Source organism: Xyrauchen texanus, chromosome 15 (assembly GCF_025860055.1).
Source record: "Xyrauchen texanus isolate HMW12.3.18 chromosome 15, RBS_HiC_50CHRs, whole genome shotgun sequence".
NCBI lineage: Eukaryota > Metazoa > Chordata > Actinopteri > Cypriniformes > Catostomidae > Xyrauchen > Xyrauchen texanus.
This window is the reverse complement of record NC_068290.1, coordinates 33,522,878-33,545,202: the sequence shown is the minus strand read 5'-3', so window position 1 is coordinate 33,545,202 and position 22,325 is coordinate 33,522,878. Positions and strand designations below refer to the sequence as shown.

General features: G+C 35.5%; 1 protein-coding gene across 1 annotated transcript in view; it reads left to right on the top strand.

The window, feature by feature from the left end:
- Nucleotides 1–22,325, top strand: part of adcy2a (adenylate cyclase 2a) — a 241,299-nt gene that overhangs the window by 161,794 nt on the left and 57,180 nt on the right. The window contains exons 4-9 of the mRNA XM_052143767.1: nt 9,078–9,227; nt 15,987–16,135; nt 17,296–17,407; nt 17,627–17,754; nt 20,871–21,029; nt 21,171–21,303. Coding sequence (XP_051999727.1) covers nt 9,078–9,227; nt 15,987–16,135; nt 17,296–17,407; nt 17,627–17,754; nt 20,871–21,029; nt 21,171–21,303 — 831 coding nt within the window. The remainder of the gene's footprint in view (nt 1–9,077; nt 9,228–15,986; nt 16,136–17,295; nt 17,408–17,626; nt 17,755–20,870; nt 21,030–21,170; nt 21,304–22,325) is intronic.

Below are 22,325 nucleotides of genomic sequence, written 5' to 3'. Positions count from 1 at the left end.
GGTATGTGCAGAGGAGTTAACTCAAGCGTGTTGCCCAATTTTCCAGCAATCATTGGACTCTCACATGGTCCCTTCACTATGGAAAAAGACTATCATTAGATCCGTCCACAAAAAAACTTGTTCTATTGACAATAATGAATTTAGACCAGTTGCTCTATCTTCTGTTGTTATGAAGTGTTTGGAGAAATATGTTGTGTCCAGACTGAAATGTAATTTAAGTTTACTGTTAGATCCATTTCAGTTTGCGTACAAGGAGGGAAGAGAGACTGCTGATGCTGTCAATACTCTTACCCATCTTACTCTTCAACTTTTAGAGAATTCTAATGCTTATTCACTTCTACTCCTTGTTGATTTTAGTTCAGCTTTTAATGCACTTCAGCCACATTTATTGCTTGACAAACTTACAAAGATTAACATCAATCCTTTTATTATCAAATGGTTCCTTTCTTTTTAACTAAACATACACAATATGTGAAAGAAAATAACACCCTTTCTATCGGTACTGGTGCTCCCCAGGACTGTGTAAGTTCTCCTGTTCTCTTTACTATATATACAAATGATTGTATCAGTAGAAATAAGAATAATTATAGCATTACGTACTCTGATGATACTGCAATATTAAGTTTGTTAAACAGAAACCAGGATACATCTGACTACCATTCTGAAACTGGGAATTGTGTGCAGTGGTTTGATGTAAATCACCTCATTGTAAATGTAAGGAAAAGAACTGAGTAAATTATATCTGACCCGAAATGAATAGATTAAAGTCCAGTAATCATCCATGATACTGTAATTAAACAGGTGGTTACTTATAATTACTTGGGAGTGGTCATTGGTTGTTCATTCAGTTGGAAAGCTCATATTGGAAATATTTGTTCTAAATTTCAGCAACGGTTGTATTTTTTAAGAAGACTTAGGTTATTTGGCATTAAAAAGAAGATTATGCTTTTATTTTATCAGACATTTCTGGGTAGTCTGTTAAATTAGGGGATGCAAGCTTGGTATGGGAACCTTGTCTTGTCTTGTAAAAACTACTATGAAAATGATCTACAATGTATCAATTATTACCATTGGGGAAGCGTTACAGGGTCCCACTGTGTAAAAGCAGTCATTACACAAAATATTTTTTTTACCAGTATCTATTAATATTCTAAACAGTAAGATATAGAGATTGGACTACCTGTTGTTTAATAGTATAGGATAGTTAAGTATAACTTAACTTAAGATGAAATGATGGGCACATATCCAGACATTATCGAGTACATTTTGGCTCAATCTATAGTAAGCCTGATTTACACTAAAATACAACGAGCTTGAGAATGTTATATATATATATATATATATATATATATAAACAACATTTAAACCCCACAACCACCCCTCCCCCTCCAAATCACCCACCCCGCACCAAATAGACATCCCCATGGTCACAGATACACAGAAAAAAGCAAACAAGCACACAAACAAAAAACATATATATATATATATATATATATATATATATATATATATATATATACATACAGGTGCTGGTCATTGATTTATTTCAGTAATTCCATTCAAAAATTGAAACTTGGATAATGTATACATTCATTCCACACAGACTGATATATTTTAAGTGTTCATTCCTTTTAATTTTGATGATTATAACTGACAACTGATGAAAAACCCCAAAATCAGTATCTCAGAAAATTACAATATTGTGAAAAGGTTCAATATTGAAGACACCGGGTGCCACACTCTAATCAGCTAATTAACTCAAAACACCTGCAAAGGCCTTTAAATGGTCTCTCAGTCTAGTTCTGTAGGCTTCACAATCATGGGGAAGACTGCTGACTTGACAGCTGTCCAAAAGACGACCATTGACACCTTGCACAAGGAGGGCAAGACACAAAAGGTCATTGCTAAAGAGGCCGGCTGTTCACAGAGCTCCGTGTCCAAGCACATTAATAGAGAGGCGAAGGGAAGGAAAAGATGTGGTAGAAAAAAGTGTACAAGCAATAGGGATAACCGCACTCTGGAGAGGATTGTGAAACAAAACCCATTCAAAAATGTGGGGGAGATTCACAAAGAGTGGACTGCAGCTGGAGTCAGTGCTTCAAGAACCACCACGCACAAACGTATGCAAGACACGGGTTTCAGCTGTCGCATTCCTTGTGTCAAGCCACTCTTGAACAAGACACAGCGTCAGAAGCATCTCACCTGGGCTAAAGACAAAAAGGACTGGACTGCTGCTGAGTGGTCCAAAGTTATGTTCTCTGATGAAAGTAAATTTTGCATTTTCTTTGGAAATCAAGGTCCCAGAGTCTGGAGGAAGAGAGGAGAGGCACAGAATCCACATTGCTTGAAGTCCAGTGTAAAGTTTCCACAGTCAGTGATGGTTTGGGGAGACATGTCATTTGCTGGTGTTGGTCCACTGTGTTTTCTGAGGTCCAAGGTCAACGCAGCCATCTACCAGGAAGTTTTAGAGCAGTTTCATGCTTCCTGCTGCTGACCAACTTTATGGAGAAGCAGATTTCATTTTCCAACAGGACTTGGCACCTGCACACAGTGCCAAAGCTACCAGTACCTGGTTTAAGGACCATGGTATCCCTGTTCTTAATTGGCCAGCAAAGTCGCCTGACCTTAACCCTATAGAAAATCTATGGGGTATTGTGAAGAGGAAGATGCGATACGCCAGACCCAACTATGCAGAAGAGCTGAAGGCCACTATCAGAGCAACCTGGGCTCTCATAACACCCGAGCAGTGCCACAGACTGATCGACTCCATGCCACGCCGCATTGCTGCAGTAATTCAGGAAAAAGGAGCCCCAACTAAGTATTGAGTGCTGTACATGCGCATACTTTTCATGTTCATACTTTTCAGTTGGCCAACATTTCTAAAAATCCTTTTTTTGTATTGCTCTTAAGTAATATTCAAATTTTTGGAGATACTGAATTTGGGATTTTCATTAGTTGTCAGTTTTAATCATCACAATTAAATGAAATAAACATATGAAATACATCAGTCTGTGTGTAATGAATGAATATAATATCCAAGTTTCACTTTTTGAATGGAATTACTTTTTGATGATATTCTAATTATATGACCAGCACCTGTATATATATATATATATATATATATATATATATATATATATATATATATATATATATATATATATATATATCATACTCAACCAAAACCATGGTGGTCGCGCCAGGGGCCATCAAAATTGCCCCCCCATAAAAGCAGTTCAGCCATCACCCACAGGGTTGCAACACCACGTCTCACAGCAGATGTATAGCCACGGGTGCTTTCTCCATTCATATACATTGCAGCTGGACAACCAGTGGGTCAGCGAACACCCCCTAGTGTTCATCCAATTGGCTGACGCCACAGGTGTGTCTGAAAGGGGGCGGGGCATTCCATAAACAGAGTATTTATCCATCTACCAAGTATATTAGGCCACTTTATACCTGAGGGGCCCCAGACCCCGGGGGTGTGTCCCAGAGGGGGCGGGGAGTCCATAAACAGAGTATTTGTCCACTTACCAAGTATATTATACCACTTCATACCAGAGGGACCCCACACTCCGGGGTAGTGTCCCGGAGGGAGCGGGGCATTCATAAACAGAGTATCTGTCCACATGCCAAGTAGATTATGCCACTTCATACACGAGGAGCCTCAGATCCCGAGGGTGTGTACAGGAGTGGGCGGGGCTGTCCATAAACATTGTATTTATACACTTACCAAGTATATTATGTATATTAAAACACATTGGAAGATACCACGTGCGATGTATTTTATGGCTGCCAAATACTAGGTTTATGGACATTTAATTTAAATGAATTTAATTATTACTTAAAAATAACAAACTTATTGTTTGAAACACCTGTTTTTCACTCAGGGCATACAAATGAAAAATACACATAACATTTAATTCGAAATTATGTATAACAAGCATAAAACAGGACTGTCCACAATGACTGTATTTGGATGCAATTGAATACCTTGCGGCAGGAACCTTCCTGTATTACTGAGGACATGATGTCTACCAACCATATCTTTGACACCAATTAAATTAATTGTAAGTGAGACAATCCCTTGTGCAATGTATATAATAAGTTCTGAATACCTGGTTCATGGACATACATTTTTATAAGGTGCTTGATCAAAATATTGATTAAAAACCTATTAAGATGACTATATGAATCCCGCTGAACAGTATGCACCCTTCAAAACTCTGCCGACTGTCCACAATTCAAAAATATACAACCATGTATTTTTGATAATGTAAATACATATTTTGAGGGACCATACACTGATCTATATATATATATATATATATATATATCATTGCTCATAAAATTCTAAACTGTCAGCAGTAGGTGAAGCCACTGGAAGTGCTCTGGCGGCTATTTTACTATTCCCTACCGACAGAGGGTATCGAGGCATGTGCAGCATTTAACCGCGAAACAACACTCATTAAAGGATGCGGCAAAAGTGCCCAAAGGTTGTAATTTATACAGACTATGTACCTATTAAGCACTAATGATTCATTATCCCCATGTAGAGAGGGCATAACGATCATAATCTTTAATAATCAGCAATAAAAATAAAACATCAAAGTGTATAAATACCCCTTTTCAAAGTCACATAGTCACCTAAATATGTTTTTTGTCAATATTTTGAGTATGGTCCTTCGGTAAATGTATTTACATTGTCAAAAATACATGGATAGTGGACATTTGACACATTTAATTAATATTGATATTAAACTTGATTGATTAAACCATGTGTATTTCACTCAGTGTGCTCCATAATGCCATTCATCTAACCAGCATTTCATAGTTTTGTGTAAAATGCTTATAAAATGACTGTCCATAAAGCATGTATTTGGTGGCTATTGCATACATTGCAGATGGGATCTTCCTGAATGACTTTGAGCTTTTTCTTATGAGGTTTAATATTATATATATAATGATCTTTTTGAATGTAAGGGTAATTATACATCTCAGTAGATCCCAATTATGTAACTTACAACTCATTAATATGTATAATGTGCATAAAAATGAGTGTCCACAGACCATGTATTTTGCGGCTATTACATACTATGCAGATGGTTCTTCCTGCATGACAGAGTGAAAATACCCTTAAATGTGGTGCAAACAGTTAGGGACTTTGAATGCTCACTCATTGAGCTCCTGTGAACAACATATTGAAACGATCGGTGCAGGTCAAGTACATGGGTAAAAAAATCAGAAAAAATATTGGAGAAGAACAACTGTCACTTTTCACTCAAAAGTCAGCCACTTTCACACTTCAAACTTTGCACACTGTCCAGGGGACCCCTGAGAAGATATAGATTTTTATATAGATTAAGAGGACAAGGCTCTAGAAAAAAGAAAAATATTTTTGCCGATTTATGCAAGAATCTCTCACACAGCCCTTTCCGACTTATGCCCATACAGGCCTGGGATAAAATCATTGGTACATCACTGGTATTTTTCATTATTTTCAATAGATCTCCCTGCCTGCCATAGGAATCAATGAGACAGCCTGTCCTGTAGGCCCGTGTGCACCAGTACATTCATCAGAGGCTTTAAAACTTAGCAAGGACCCAGGGCTTTCAAATTCTATGATGTGATTTGCCTTGGAGCACAAGGTGGCCACCTTTGCCTTCAAAACAGCACCAATTCACCTAGGTACACCTGGACATAGTTTTTATTGGATGTTTTCAGATAGGATGGGCCAAGCTTCTTGGAGCATTCACCTCAGATCTTCTATCTATTTAGGCTGTCTCAATTGCTTATGTCTCTTCTTGTAATCCCAGACTGACTCGATGTTCAGTGGGGTGCTCTGTGGTGGCAATGCCATCTTTTGCAGGGCTCCCTGTTCTTCTATTCTATTCAATTAGCTAAATAAATGTTTGGGCGTCTAAGATTTATATTTCCTATTGACACACTAAAGCTGAAGATTTAAATAACCATCTTAAGGGTAACACTTTATAATAACTACACAGTATAAATTATTTGAAAAGCATTATTTTATAGACAATAATTTATTGTTCCTACATCAATAAACTTCATACAAATAGTTTGTTTATATACAATAGCAAATTATTTATTATTGTTTAATAAATTAATTTAAATGCAGTTTGATCATGTTTTTTTAACATGAACAAGGCATCAATTCATAGTAAATAAAGATATTATATTTGGATTTGGATTTACATTTTACATTTTATATATAGGTAGTAATAAAGCATTAACTAATTTCTAACAAAGCATTTTGCGTAATCTGAAGTGAACACTCTATATGCCTAATTAAACATTAATTAATGATCCATTACTCTGAAAATGTGGCCATGAAATAACCAGCTCCACTAAATCACAAAGGCTTAAAACGGACACTAAATCTTAAAAACAAAAAAACAGACACATTACAAAAGTACAGGAATAAAAGTGAGAAAGGAAATTATTAAAAGAGATGCCACTTTAGCATTAAAAGCATTAAGCTTTATGAGCAGATTGTTCTCATTATTCTAATTAAAATTACTGTTTAATTTATTTTCACCAGCAGACCTACTATAAATATTTAATTACATTTAATCCAATTCCAGAATAAAAGTCAGAAAATCGTGCTACGGTCTGTGCGCACACTCTGGAAACAGCCAGCAGGTCACCACAGTCACATGACAGTGATGACATAGCGCAAAAACTGTTAGTGAAAAGTGCTGAAGTGTACAAGCGACGTACAAGTTACTTTTTCCAGCGCTGGGCCGAGAAATTGCAGGGGCGGATTTGTATCTCAGGTACCAATCATTGTAGAAAAAGATACAAGCACAGTATTTAATGTACAAATGTCTGCAGTATGACAAAAATGCCCTAAGATTTGAATGCTGATCAACAAAGAATTAAACTTTCAGGATTAGGGCCGGAAGGCACCCCTTTCAGAGACACATTTGTCTCTCAAATATTTTTTTTTTGTTAAATCACCACTTTGATGACAAGTTTAAGCAAAATTAGATATTCAATACATCAACACATTTTTTATTACTTCAAAGAAATGCAAATGTTTGCAAGGAATAAAAAATAGAATTTGAAGAAATCCTAATTCTTCCTAATTCTGCTTTGTTTTCCTAAATTCTGTTTTCCATTTTATTTTCCATGTTTAAAAGATTAATACTTTTTTTAATAAAAAATATGACTAATCAAATGAATTCATAAAGAGTTCATCAAATGAAATTATTTGATCAAATAAAGTGCTTCAATAACTTCTTCACAGCTAAAGCTAAAACAGTTATTTTTTGACAAACAACGTGAGCACAACAGAGAATTTTGTCATAATTTCTTCCATTTCACACATCCATTTTAACCAAACTTTTATTTTTATGGATCACTGTGTTTGTGTCTGTTTGATGGAAGTTTTGCACTTCTGGATAAGCAGTTCGCTGCTTGGTATGCGATTTCATTAAATAAATAGTCTGCAATGTGTTGTGCACTTTGCATTAAATGAGCATTTTAGCTTTCTGTCATCTAATACACAGATTACCAAAGTCATAATGTGGTGTTTTTAGCGGGTCAATGCCTTCACACGTCACTTTGCAGCGTGCAACACAAGATAACTGGATATTCCTAAATTAAATCTCAGGCTTCTGTGGTTTATTAATCAGACTAGGACACATGTACAAGACATTTACAAGATCAGCAGAAGATTTAGTGACAACTGAAACTCACACTGGCCCCAGGCCAAATGGCCATACTTACTGTTGAACTGTTAAAAGTGTAGCTCAGGTGCATCCCTTTTCTCTGGATCATCTTTGATATATGCCTACACTTTGATTGGAGTCCTCCTGTGGCAAATTAAATCGATTGGACATGATTTGGAAAGGCACACACCTGTCTATATAAGGTCTCACAGCTGAAAATGCATATCAGAGCAAAAACCAAGCCATGAGGTCAAAAGAACTGCCTGCAGAGCTCAGATAAAGGATTGTGTCAAGGCACAGATTTGGGGAAAACTACAAAAGAAATTCGGCTGAATTGAATGTTCCCAAGAGCAGAGTGGAATAAGATTGAAACAACCAGGACTCGTCCTAGAACTGGCTGCTCGGCCAAACTGAGCAAAGAGGGGAGAAGGGCCTTGGTAAGAGAGGTGGCCAAGAACCCGATGGTCACTCTGATTGAGCTCCAGAGATCATGTGTGGAGATTGAAGAAAATTGCAGAAGGACAACCATCACTGCAACACTCCACTGATCTGGGCTTTATGGCAGAGTGGCCAGACGGAAGTCTCTCTTCATTGCAAGACACGTAGAAAAGCACCTAAAGGGCTCTCAAACTGTGAGAAACAAGATTATCTGGTATGTTGAAATAAAGATTGAACTGTCTGGCTCAATTCCAAATGTTATGTCAGGAGGAAACCAGGCACCACTCATCACTTGCACAATACCATCCCAATAAAGAAGCATGACGTTGGTAGCATCGTGTTGTGGGGGTGTTTTGGTCAGGGTTGAAGGAAAGCTGAACAAAGCAAAATAAAGAGATTTCCTTAATGAAAACCTGGTAGAGTGCCTCAGACTTGGCCGAAGGTTCACCTAACAACAGGACAATGACCCTAAGCACACAGCCAAGAACAATGACCCTAAGCACACAGCCAAGACAATGCAAAAGTCTTAGGGACAACTCTGTGAGTGGCCCAACCAGAGCCCGTATTGAACTCAATTGAACATCTCTGGAGAGACCTGAAAATGGCTGTCCACCATTGGTCCCCATCAAACCTGACAGAGCTTGAGAGGATCTGAAGAGAAGAATGGCAGTAAACCCTTAAATCCAGGTGTGCAAAGCTTGTCGCTTCATACCCAAAAAGACTTGAGGCTGCAATCACTGCCAAAGGTGTTTCAACTAAGAACTACTTCTTAGTTGAAGCTTATGTCAATTTCAGTTTTTTCTTTTTAATAAATATGCAAAGTTATAAAAAATGTGGTTTTTGCTTTGTCATCATGGGGTACGGAGTGTAGATTGATGTGAGAGTTTTATGCCTTTTGGTGTTCTAAAAACTCAAAATCTACTGTTATGTGTTTTATTCCTCTAGGTCCTGGCGAATATTATAATTTTCATATGTGGGAACTTGGCAGGAGCGTACCATAAGCACCTGATGGAGTTGGCACTAAAGCAGACCTATCAAGACACCTGCAATTGTATCAAATCACCGATCAAACTGGAGTTTGAAAAGCGTCAACAGGTTCAGTACCATCCTCTCATTACTTTATCTCAGTTCTGATGTTTTATTCTGTCAACTCGTCTGTGGCTGGTGTTGAAAGACCAGGAGGCCGGAAGAAATGTCTCAAGTATGAGATCCTATGTTTCATTTGGCAAACCACTAAATGCTGATGGAGACTGAACAGTGGGAAATTCAGGAGTGAATTGGGCCTGGTAACAGAATACTAAAAGCTTTTTTTTCTTATGTGTTTGGATGATGAGAGATTGACAGATAATTTTTTTTATATATATCATTTGGTTTTTTCTAGTGGCCATGATAATTTCAGATATCTATCTGGTAAGAAAGCCTTTTAAGTAGGGATGTTAATTGATTAAATTGTTTATTAGAATCAATTACATGATGTGGTGATTAATTCATTAATCACATATTGATATTTACTGTGAAAGACCTTCAAATAATGTTAATTTAGAATAATTGAAGCAACTCATGATGTAATCACAATACATAATGTAAAAACAGCACATAATGTATAAGTGAAACTTAATGTTTATAATATAATAATTTTTTTCTAAACATAATGTTTTGCACAAATCGTTTTTTTTTTTTATGTTGATAAAGATTATTATATTAAGAGAAATGTGTAAAGCTACAGTGCAAACTTACCAGAACAATTTTCATTAAAATAATAATAATAATAATAATAATAATTATATAAAAAAAATATATATATATATATATATATATATATATATATATATATATATATATATATATATATATATATATTATTTGTCAGAATAGGGAGATTTAATCAAAGATGCATTACTTAAGTTATAGACATTAATCCCAGGTAAATACAAATATAATGCAAAGGCTATATTGATTGCATATATTTATTATATATTAATATTAATAGTATATAATATATAATATATATATATATATATATATATATATATATATATATATATATATATATATATTACATAAGATAAGCATTTACAGCTGTACTGTATCTTTCAACATACTCTCTGATGTTTTTTTTATTTGTATTAAAGTAAAGGAGATAATTGGTTTACTCGTTCTCCATGCTGCTTGGATGTTTTGTTTATAATTGTTCTTCTCCACAAAAAACTCAAAGTGATAGAAATATATTTTAATCATTAAAAAAAATGTCTCTTCCTCTAGGAGAAAAACAACAACTTGTCTTAGTCTTATGCCATTCTTATCCTTTTATTATTATTTTATACTAAATATTATATTTATTATAATCATATTATACAATTCTTCTTGTTATACCTTATACCTATTATACCATTTTTATTTATTGTCATATTATTCTTATTAATGCTGAAGTGTGTAACTTCAGCACCATTAGCACCACTGAACATAACTGCAAAATAAAAATAGTTTTTAAACAGTACTATAGATATCTGTAATTGAGTTTTGGCAGATAGTTAAAAAAAAAAATAGCATTTCCACTGGTAATTCTGTTACTGATATCAAGAATTAGCATTTTAATTAGTGGAAATTGAATTGTTGATATCTATAATTCATATCCCGCACGTGATTCAATGCTGAAAGGGCTTGCGATAGTAATGCGACTGGTGAGCAACAGTTTAGCAACTTCATGTCCTTAAGTGACTAAATCAATGTCTTTGTGAATGGGTCCTTTTAGTCATAGATTATAATTTGTTGCTTAGAGTCAAGTCAAGTCAAGTCAAGTCAAGTGGTTTTTATTGTCGTTTCAACCATATACAGTTAGTACAGTACACAGCAAAACGAGACAACGTTCCTCCAGGACCATGGTGCTACATAAAAACAACAAAGGACCAACATAGGACCACATGAGACTACACAACGAAATAAAATACCTATATAAACTACCTATATATACCTATATAAAGTGCATGTGCAAACATGTGCAAAAAGTACAGGACAGTACAACAAATTACTGACAATGAACAGGACAATAGACAGTGCAGCATCGACCAGTACTCAGTAGTGCAAAAAGATGACAGTTTCTAAAATGTAAACATAACATACTATGAGATAATGTTCTATGCACATAGCAGTTATTGAGGTAGCAGACAGTTATAAAGTGACAGTTATTAAAGTGCAACTCAGGACGCGTGTGTGTCAAACCAGTCTCTGAGTATTGAGAAGTCTGATGGCTTGGGGGAAGAAGCTGTTACACAGTCTGGCCATGAGGGCCCGAATGCTTCGGTACCTCTTGCCAGACGGGAGGAGGGTAAAGAGTTTGTGTGAGGGGTGTGTGGGGTCGTCCACAATGCTGGTTGCTTTGCGGATACAGTGTTTTTTGTAAATGTCTTTGATGGAGGGAAGAGAGACCCCAATGATCTCCTATAACTATGTCCATGTGTTTGACATCCAGCACTGCATGTGTATACTTTGAGATATTGCATATCTCTAAGGTATTCTCTTTTCGGACCACTTGCTACTGAGTGGAAACCAGGACTCTGGTGTGATGTTCAGCTTTCAGTTCAGGCTGGAGCACACAGGCAGATGGTGTGACTGAAGCTCACTGCTGTGTCTGTGAGATCTGGGGACTGCTGCTGTTGGCTGTCGTCCATCAAACTGTGTGCTCAGTGAGAGGTCAAATACTGCCTCACTCCTCTTCTCTGGATTAAACTCTGTCTGGCTGCTGGTGATGAATAGTTGTCTCCGTTGGAGCATTTTGCAGTTCTCTGCTGTTGTTGTTGTTGTAGCCGTAGATCCTAGATTCATTTTGTGCTACATTAATTAGTGAAAAAGGTTAATGTTGGTGCATTTGTCATGGGGGTAAATTAATGTAAATAGCTTTTATGTTCAAGATAATACAATTATCAGGATTTTAAAATGATTTTATTAGTTCATTATGGCTGATTAGGGGAAATATACCAGACCTATTGTGCATTTAACCTTATCCTGCATTTAGCGCAGAGTCAAGTGATCACGAGCCATCATAGTGACCTTCCAGAGCTTTCCTGTTAAATCTGATTAAAGTCATTCACACTTTCTGCCTTGTGTGGAAATATAAAATCTGAAAATTAGATGTGGTTATCTTAGTTTTACCTTTTCAGGGAAGTCCACTGTAACCCAGTTATAGCACTCCCAGATGCAGTAGAATATCACATTACAGGTTGCCTTTGACTCATGGATTTCAAATCAACTCTCAAAGCCTAGGTGTGAAAAATCTGAGCGAAGGCATAATTTGCTTGAAGAGCTTAACAGTAAGGTGACATTAATATTGCAGCACTAATGTGCAGCAGGAATTTTCTCTGCCGCTTGATTTGCTTGTGGTTAATATACATTTTTAATGGTGTATTATAAAAGGTACACAAGAGCTTCTCATCTATTATAGATACTATTGTATGTAGCAGAAAATCACTAAAGCTCTCTTCTAAAGCATTGTTAGCTGCCTACTGCCTACATATGCGCCTGCATTCTAAGTGAAGAATTTGGAAGCTCAATATAGGCAGCAATGTTGAAATTGTAAGAAATTGTATGAGGTGGCTCATACATTTTTTTTAAGCTAAATCTAAACCTAATCATAAAGTGTTACTTTAAACACCTTACCCAAAAGTTAGGGTTTGGAACAAGATGAGAGAAGAGTATTGCAGGTTATTAACATTCATTAGTAATTTGTATTGCATAAAAATAGTATATATGAAATGATTAACCAATTTGTTAACAGGTGTTTCCTTTCTTAAAATAAAGTGTTGGGTAGGAGCAGGGACGGATTAACCACCAGGCCAATTGGGCCATTGCCCAGGGACCTCAAATCCCAAAGGGGCCAAGTTCTAAATCAATTATTTTGAGATATCTATTATAAATACACGTAAATTTCAGTCTTATGTGAAATACCATTTGTTCGGCCGAATGCGTGTTGGACAATAGCAGTGCAAGCACAGGTCCTCGAGTTCGTGCTCAGGGAATTTGTGTCACATAGGTGCAGCGCATTTATTTGAAGGACTGCAAAGAACAGTGTCTGATTTAAAAAAATGCTCCCAAACACAAATCTGCCAAGTGTCCTGTAATACATAAAGGTGAACATAGTCACATCTCAAGACACCTGTGTTCCGTTTCACCATTTGTTATAACAATTTGTAAGAAATTGAAATTGCAGATATTGTCCGATTTAGCTAGAACTAAAAGGTACAACTTTTATTCCCATACAGACCTACCATTCAACAAACAGAATTTCAATCACAGGCATCACATTTAAGTAGCCTCCTATCCAACAATTTATTTTTAATAGAGGAAACATCGGTAAACAAATTTGGTTACTCATTCCAAATCATAGCATTTCACTAATTAGCATTTGCTTGGAGACATCTCAACGGCATCATTGCAGAATTAACTATTGTTTTTTTTCTGTTATTACTGTTATCGTGACGTGCAGGGTTGGGGAGTAGTGGAATACATGTAACGGCATAAGTAACTTTATTCCACTACAGTTACAATTTAAATCATTGGTAATTAATATACAGTTACATTCAAAAAGTATTTTGATAACTGTACAGATTACATTGCATTTTATTGTTATTTATTTAATTTAATATTTAGTCCTTTCAGGTTGAAAACATTTATACATATAAATGATACGATCCAAAGTGCATTTGAACAGCATTGAAACACTTTCTTATGATGTGTTACATTCATACGAGCAGACAGAGAAGTACGTTTGAAGTAAGTTTGGAGTAGCAGAAATAGAAATAAAACTTGTATAAATTGTCAGCTTTACACTAAGCTAATATGTTATCTCTAGCCATTTTACATGCACATGTTACCAGACACGATCATATTTTTTATCAAGATAATTCACGTTAGATCATAATTTCTTTTTTCTAGTAAGACCTTTGATATTAGGGCAAAAATCATATTCTTGATAATAATTTTTGTATCATTTCCTGTAAAAATATCTAAAAAATCCTTAAAACAATCAACACAATTTGATTTGAAGTTTTAGAAACAACACTGCATAAGATATTCAGGTTTTTCAGAGAATGTATTTTTAACGTGTATTTTGTCTTATTGTACTGGCAGAGTTTTTATAGTCAAAACAAGTGAAAAAAAACTATCAGTGCTGAAGAAGTAATCCAAAGTATTTAGAATATGTTACTGACCTCGAGTAATCTAAAAGAATACATTACAAATTACATTTTACAGCATGTATTCTGTAATCTGTAGTAAAATACATTTCAAAAGTAACCCTCCCAACCCTCGTGATGTGTGTATATACATGTATATATGGTGAGTTCTTCAAGCAGGTTTGACACAGATTTACACTGTGATGAGAGACTCTCAAATGAGATTAAGTGTAAGCATTTTTGAGTGACAGACCCCATTTGGGTGCACACACTGTTTCTATGAATGCCCACACAGACTGACAACCACTCTCATGTACCATCATATAATTAATTAGTTGCATCCTTTGCAGCTTATTTCCTTCCCCAACAGTACTGCAATTCAGCAATACAGAGAATTGCCGTAAATAGTCTGATCGTAAAAATTTATGTAGACCTCAGTATGCATACACATTTGATATTGATAAATATATTTTTAATGGCGACAACATATCACTTGCTGAAAAAAGAAGGCTTGAATGACACATACAGCCCAGGTGATGAGTAGTGCTGGGCCTCATTTCCCAATAACGATAAATCTTAGAGGTTAAGAGCATTCTACGAGCAATTCTATGAACGTTAATTATTTTTTACATGGTTTTCCCAAATTGGCACTTAACATGAATGAGCGAGGACACACTTTATGTGCTACTTAAAAGAGTCACTGTCTGTGCGACAGAGCTGAAATACGCACGTGTAGTGCTGCTCGTCATTGTATCTTTATTATATTTGTTCTTAACTTTACAGTAATTTGTAATTTACCTTGCTAGTATTTATTTAGAAATATTTTCTTAAATATTTGACCTAATTAGCTACATATTTAAATACTGTTTTACAATAATTTTGTGCAGAAGGATCTATTTCTTTTACACAATCTGCTTCCATAATCAGCTGTGCATGTGTAATATTTAGTTTTCACACATTTCTCTTGATATGAAAGATTCAAGGATTAGTGAAGACAGCGTAGGCCCTGAATATTGAATATTACGAGGTTCAATGTGTTATCATGCAACGCAAAATAAGGTGACGTTTAGAAGATGTGCTTTAGTGACATTCACCAATAAAGCTGTCTGCTATTTACTTCCAAAATTGATAATGGTGACAGTAAAGCTGCATGTGCAGTGCTACACAACTTGTAGTGCTGGCGAGAGCGCCTTTGGGTCTCAGATAGGAAGAGGAGAAAAGGATGATAATCCAAGATATACTGACAATATTTTCTTCTCTCTCTGATTTATACAGTTGTCTGCATCATTAATGTCACCTTTTTGCTGTAACCAACTTGTCCAACTCTCTCTTTCCTAGCATTTGTCCCACGTAGGTGCAGCGTCCGCTTAGTGATAGTTTGCATATACATATATTGATTTGGCACAAGTTTTACACCCGATACCCTTCCTGGTGCAACCCCCAGTGACTGGGGGACTCACACACATATGGGCAATTTAGAGTCTCCAATTCACTTAACATGCATGTCTTTGGACTTGTGGGGGAAACTGGAGCACCCGGAGGAAACCCACGCAAACACAGGGGGAACATCCAAACTCCACACAGAAAGGCCCTAGTTGAGCCGGGATTATTAACATTATTATTGATTGTGCATATGAGGGCTAATTATCGCATGCTAACTCTCCAATGTGCTGTGGTTTTGCTACAGGAGCGTCTGTTACTGTCTCTGCTTCCTGCTCATATCGCCCGAGTGATGAAAGCTGAAATCATACAGAGGCTGCAGGGGCCAAAGTTTGGCCAGGTGGAAAACACCAACAACTTCCATAATTTATATGTACAACGTCACACCAATGTCAGGTGCGTCTCACATCACTTTTTTAATTATAAAACAGCAGGAAATGTTTATTTCTAATCACTATCACACTTATTATGAATCATAATGGAGTTAAACATCACCTTATTAGGAAGTACAGGTTGGCATTAACATTAATGTTTATAGAACTGAAGCAAAAGTCATAAATCGATGATCATTTATTGTCCACAGTCTTGGGTACCTCCATTTTAAAATTTTTCCTCATAACTAATAGAGTACTACAAATCTACCTGCCATTCTTAGGTATAAGAAGCATTTAAATGTGCTGAAATTAATGTTTGAGATTGATAATGAAATTATTTATGAGAAGCATCCATTAAGTCTTACCAACATAAAACTTATTTTAAATTAGTTAAATTCCATTTACTAACCCATACTGAAATCAGATATATGTAGGATTTTCACTGAATAAATCACATACTTGCAACCTGCTGTATAATATTATATATCAAAATATACTGTATTGATCACTGATATTTTTATAAAATAATGTAAAAAAAAAAAAAACTTTCACACCTCAGTAACTTTGTTTGTGATTGAAGAAATGTAGTGCATTACAGATACCCCAGGTCTCCCCGTCTCTTTTCAATTGGTGGAGTAACTTAGTTTAAGTGAACAGTTTCCGTTTAAGTTCTGATGTGACGTCTCACATTTTGCAAGAGTCTTAAATTCTTTCTTATTTAAAAAAACATTTTGGAGTGCCAAGATTGTCGCAGCTTGTTCCTTAAGCTTTCATTTGCGGTGAGACAGAATCATTAGCAGAACACTGCTGCTCTGGCTAATGCTAATGGAAAGGTCAGAGATTTGAAAAAGTACAAAATAATTCTGTTACACGTGCCACACGTTCACACAGAGCCTGAGACACAGAACACAATATTTTGAGGGTCACGTTCTGGTCTTGCTGGGTTTCATACTGTCATATCTTTACTATTAGCTTTCAGTTGTTGAAGAACTAGTCATTAAGAAAATTCTACAAACTGTCTACAACTGTCTTTAAAACTAATTCTAAAGCATTTAAGAATAATCCTTTAGATCAAAATGTTTTTATGAACACAAGAAACACGATATCATTAATTCAAGTCTATCCAAAATTTGTGTACAATCTTTTTCATTCATTGTCACTCGAATGTATGTTCTCTTACAGCATTTTGTATGCTGATATTGTTGGATTTACCCGCTTAGCCAGCGATTGCTCACCTGGAGAGCTGGTTCATATGTTGAATGAACTATTTGGCAAATTCGATCAGATTGCCAAGGTAAACTGACTCACTCATTCCAGAAATGAGCCCAGTTATACACAATGCAATAATTCTGTTGGATGTACTCATACTACCTTTTACACTAAGTAACATTTGCTATTGCTGTAAAACTAAATTCTTTTATAAAACTCACGCCAATTATAAATATATGTGTAGATTATTATGTTAAGATATTTTCTGTCTGTTGAAGTCCTTAATTGTTTCTGTGTGTTTCAGGAAAATGAATGTATGAGAATAAAAATTCTAGGTGACTGTTATTACTGTGTATCTGGCCTCCCAGAGTCCTTGCCAAACCATGCCAAAAACTGTGTGAAGATGGGACTAGACATGTGTGAAGCCATTAAGTAAGTTCGGCCCCACATAACAGAATCTGAAACACTTTCTCTAAAGCAATGGTTTTCAACTGATGGGTCGCGGCCTAGTAATGTGTCGCAGGTCCGTTTTAAAAGGGTGATGGACAACATGTGAAAAAAATAAATAAAAAAGCTAAATGCAAATAATAAACTTAATCATAAATAATTCTTATCATATATTTTTTTGTTGATGTCAACGGCTGTGCATCCAACAGTGCTCAACGCTAAAGATTTTTTCTACTGGCCCGATTGGGCCAGTGCTTTAGACTTTTACTTGCCCTGCCAAAATTTTCACTAGCCCCAAAACAAAAATGAAAAATAGCTGATACATCATGGCTTAAAAATATTTTCTAAAGCTAAATATTTTATTTATAGATCTACTGTATACACACACACATACATGTTGGTCTACCTATCATTATGAGGACTTTCCATAGACATAATGACTTTTATACTGTACAAACTATAGATTCTATCCTCTAAACCTAACACAACCCCTAAACCTAACCCTCACAGAAAACTTTCTGCATTTTTACATTTTCAATAAAACATTGTTTAGTATGATTTTTAAGCGATTTGAATTATGGGGACACTAGAAATGTCCTCATAAATCACATTTATAGCATAATACCCTTGTAATTACTAATTTGTAACTTACAAAATTGTCCTCGTAAATCACACACACACACACACACACACACACACACACACACACACACACACACACACACACACACTATTACAATTTGTAAAAAAAAGTTCAGCACCTCTAAAACTACTTCAAAGTGTTCTTTGCAATGACAGTTTTGCAGATTCTTGACATTCTAGCAGTCAGTTTGTCCAGATACTCAGGTGACATTTCACCCCACACTTCCTGTAGCACTTGCCATGTCGGGCACTTCTCACACACCTTACAGTCTAGCTGATCCCAAAAAAGTTCAATGGGGTTAAAATCCATAACATTGTTTTCTAATTATCTGTTGTCCAATGTCTGTGTTTCTTTGCGCACTCTAAACTTTTCTTTTTGTGTTTCTGTTTCAAAAGTGGCTTTTCTTTACCATAAGGCGGCACCCCTGAGACTTCTCTTTACTGTTGTTCATGAAACTGGTTTTGAGCGTGTAGAATTCAATGAAGCTGTCAGCTGAGGACATGTGAGGGGCCTATTTCTCAAACTGATGTACTTATCCTCTTGTTTAGTTAAGCTTCATCTAACGAACCAAATAGCTTTCAGCAGTGTTTGATATAATGGCAATTGATTTTCTAATATCAAATGATCAATTTAGCATTCCAGTCCAGTCCTTATTGTCGAGCCCTGTCCAATAAAAAGTTTTACTGTTTTCTGGCACAAATTTACCTGTCACTTGATAATATGGTTAATAATAAAAATACAGTATTTAGCCCAGTGTTTGGTCCAAGTATTAAACTGATACATCACACTTCTAATGTTGTTTTTGTATTATTCAGTCTATACCATGTTAATAATTTCACATATTATTGGGCCTATTTTAATAAAGTGCTTGATTTTAAAGAAATTGTGATTACTTTTGTACGATATATAATTTTGGTACAGAAATTAGGTTCTTGAAGCAAAACCAGTTGTGAACCACTGTTCATTTTCAACAGGCTAAAGATTTTTAGCTACTGATTAGCTTGAAAACATCTGTTCTAGATTCTTAATTATGTACCAGGTATAAATTGGGGTTATTCTACAAACCTGTTCAAGCATTTGTCTCTGAGCAACAACTTTTTGAACACCTAGCATTATTGCTCTGTTGTTCATTCACACAGCAATTTTGCATACATGTAACTTCAATCGTCATGAAATATAACACAATTATTACACAATACATTGACCAGGTTTAGGAACTTCTCTCATAAGCAAGAGTATCATGTATACTATTGTAGCTCTATTAATATGGAGACATTTGGCAGAGTCAGTCTAGCAGCAGAGCACCTATTCCAGTGTTATAATCCTCTGTGATGCTCTGAGGGACTTGATACCTGGATGTCCTGATAGTGAGTCAGAGGTCTCAGAGGACAGAGTGTGGAAAGTGGCTGGTGCTCAGTGCCAACAAAATAGCTGCCTTTCTCTTATCTCTACCTGTTCTGAAGAAGCCTGCAAGAACGTTATCTCTATATTAGAGTTGCTGCCATTTCGGTCTCCTATATGATTTTAAAGAAGAAAAAAAAATTATTCTTGCTTCTCTGTTTTGGGCTCTAAACCTAACCCTACACTAACCCTAATCTAAACCCTGGCACTTCCCCTAAACCTACCCGTATCTCAACCTCTGTAGCAGCAAATGTGAATATTGTGAGAATTTTGCAGAACAATATATATAGTTACACAATAAGTACATTGTATTGTATGTATTTTAATGTTAGTAAATAGTAGTTAAAGACACCTATTATAAAGTTGGACCAAAGATTTATATGATTATCATGGAAATAACAATGGACAGAGGAGCTTATTTTGTTTGCCATGTCCGCAGATTGAGTTTGAAGATCATAAATGTAATTTATGAACTGAGTGTAGCTTTATTTGGCTTCATTAGCACATTAGATAGTATTCGAGAATTTTAATTGACTGCTAGCTAACTTATTTAGCTTTTTCTCACTAAGACCTTCACACTCAACATAAAAAATTCACACCACATTATATAAAAGTCCAGTTAAAGCATGATTTAGGCCATGATCTGATCTTAATTTCAGGATATGTGATAAATGTTTTAACATTTAAGTTTAATTGTTTCAGAAGATTTTGAATTGCCAAAAGTGTCCCTAATAGAAGAATCATTCTCGCTTGAGTGTTTGATAAAGGTAATGGAGACCTTGACTTAAACCCAGCATTACCAAATTATTTTCAGGTATTTTAATATATAACTTTGGCCTGTAGAGTCTTTTGGTTGACCTTGCCTCATGGAGCAACTTTCTTGTGCTTCAAGAACTTGGAATGACAAAAACATCATTCAAAAGTTCATGCTTTTTAAAAGGTCAAAGCCATATCTCTTGTCCAAATGTATTTCTTATCAGTTTACAGCATAACAGGTTACAGTTATCCATACATTCTAAGGAGGATGTGTTTGTATTCTTATTTCTTTTCTATATAGAAAAGTACGAGATGCCACAGGTGTAGACATTAACATGCGAGTGGGTGTTCACTCTGGAAACGTTCTCTGTGGTGTGATTGGCCTCCAGAAATGGCAATATGATGTCTGGTCACATGATGTGACTTTAGCCAATCACATGGAAGCTGGGGGTGTACCTGGGTAAGCCAATGTGTTTTTTACCTGTTAATTTTCAAAAAATAACATGTTTAATATTTTAGTCAGTATTCATTCTCAGTTTTAGTAGATAGCTGAGGATCTGGTGAGAAAAGAATAGTAATTTAAAACTCTTTTGATGAATAGACGAGTCCACATCACCTCAGTAACTCTTGAGCACCTGAACGGGGCATATAAAGTTGAAGATGGAGATGGCCAAGAACGAGATCCTTATCTAAAAGAACATGGAGTTATAACCTACTTGGTGATCAACCCAAAGGTACAAAAAACAAACCCAAAACAAAGGTTTCAACCAATTATAAACACTTCTTGAGTAGCTGACTTCTCTTTGGTCAAGAATTTTTGGAATATACACGAACAGGAATATACACGAAATATCACCAAACAAAAACTTTAGTAGCAGCGTCAGAAATTAACTTTTACATTGAGGGACAATATTTGCTTCTGGATTTGATTTTCAGGGGCCTGTTTTTTTTACCTTTATGCTGGCATATTTTTTTATTACCATTTTAATCAAACTGTGTCTCAACTGTTTATTTCAAATACATCACATTAATTGATTCATTGATAAACATTCTTAAGATTCTTACCTCTTATCTAAAGAATAAAGCCCATTGGATAAAGGGGCCTAGGAACAACATCTCCCACCTTTCTCCCTTTGTGAAGAATTAAATCAACATTAATTCATATTGCATGCCATAATATGTATAACTAGTATTATAATAGAATATTAAGAACTATCTCAGATGTTACAAATAAAAAAAGTCATTTTTTGATGGCTTTTTTGCATCGAGCCACCCTAAATTTCTAACCCTGTTTAGCAGAATAAAAACATCAGTGCATTTCATCTATTATTTACAAACTAAAAGAAGTCTGTTCAACCAGTAAGTATAAACTAGCCTATACATCACATCCAAACTACACCCATGAGCCAAGTTCTCCTAGGTCAAGATGTGCTCGAACAAATGAAATGTCACCAAACAAACACCTTAGAAGAACACAAATGTCAGTGCATTTTGTCATAATCTTTAGGCAAAATAAAAGAAGCCTGTTCACTCAGTAAGTATAAAATAGCCTAAACAATGACATAATTTAACTTCATTGCAGTGCCATTCTGTGCACCTGTTTTAGCTGGATTTTGGTTAGTTTGTTAATTAGATGCAAGGTTTTGACCCATAATGAATAAAGTATAGACTGTAGTTAATGCATTTTGTCACCTGTTTTCACCCAAGTTACTTACTGAAATTTAAAACATTTTAGAAGGTTTAGTGAAGTTTCCTG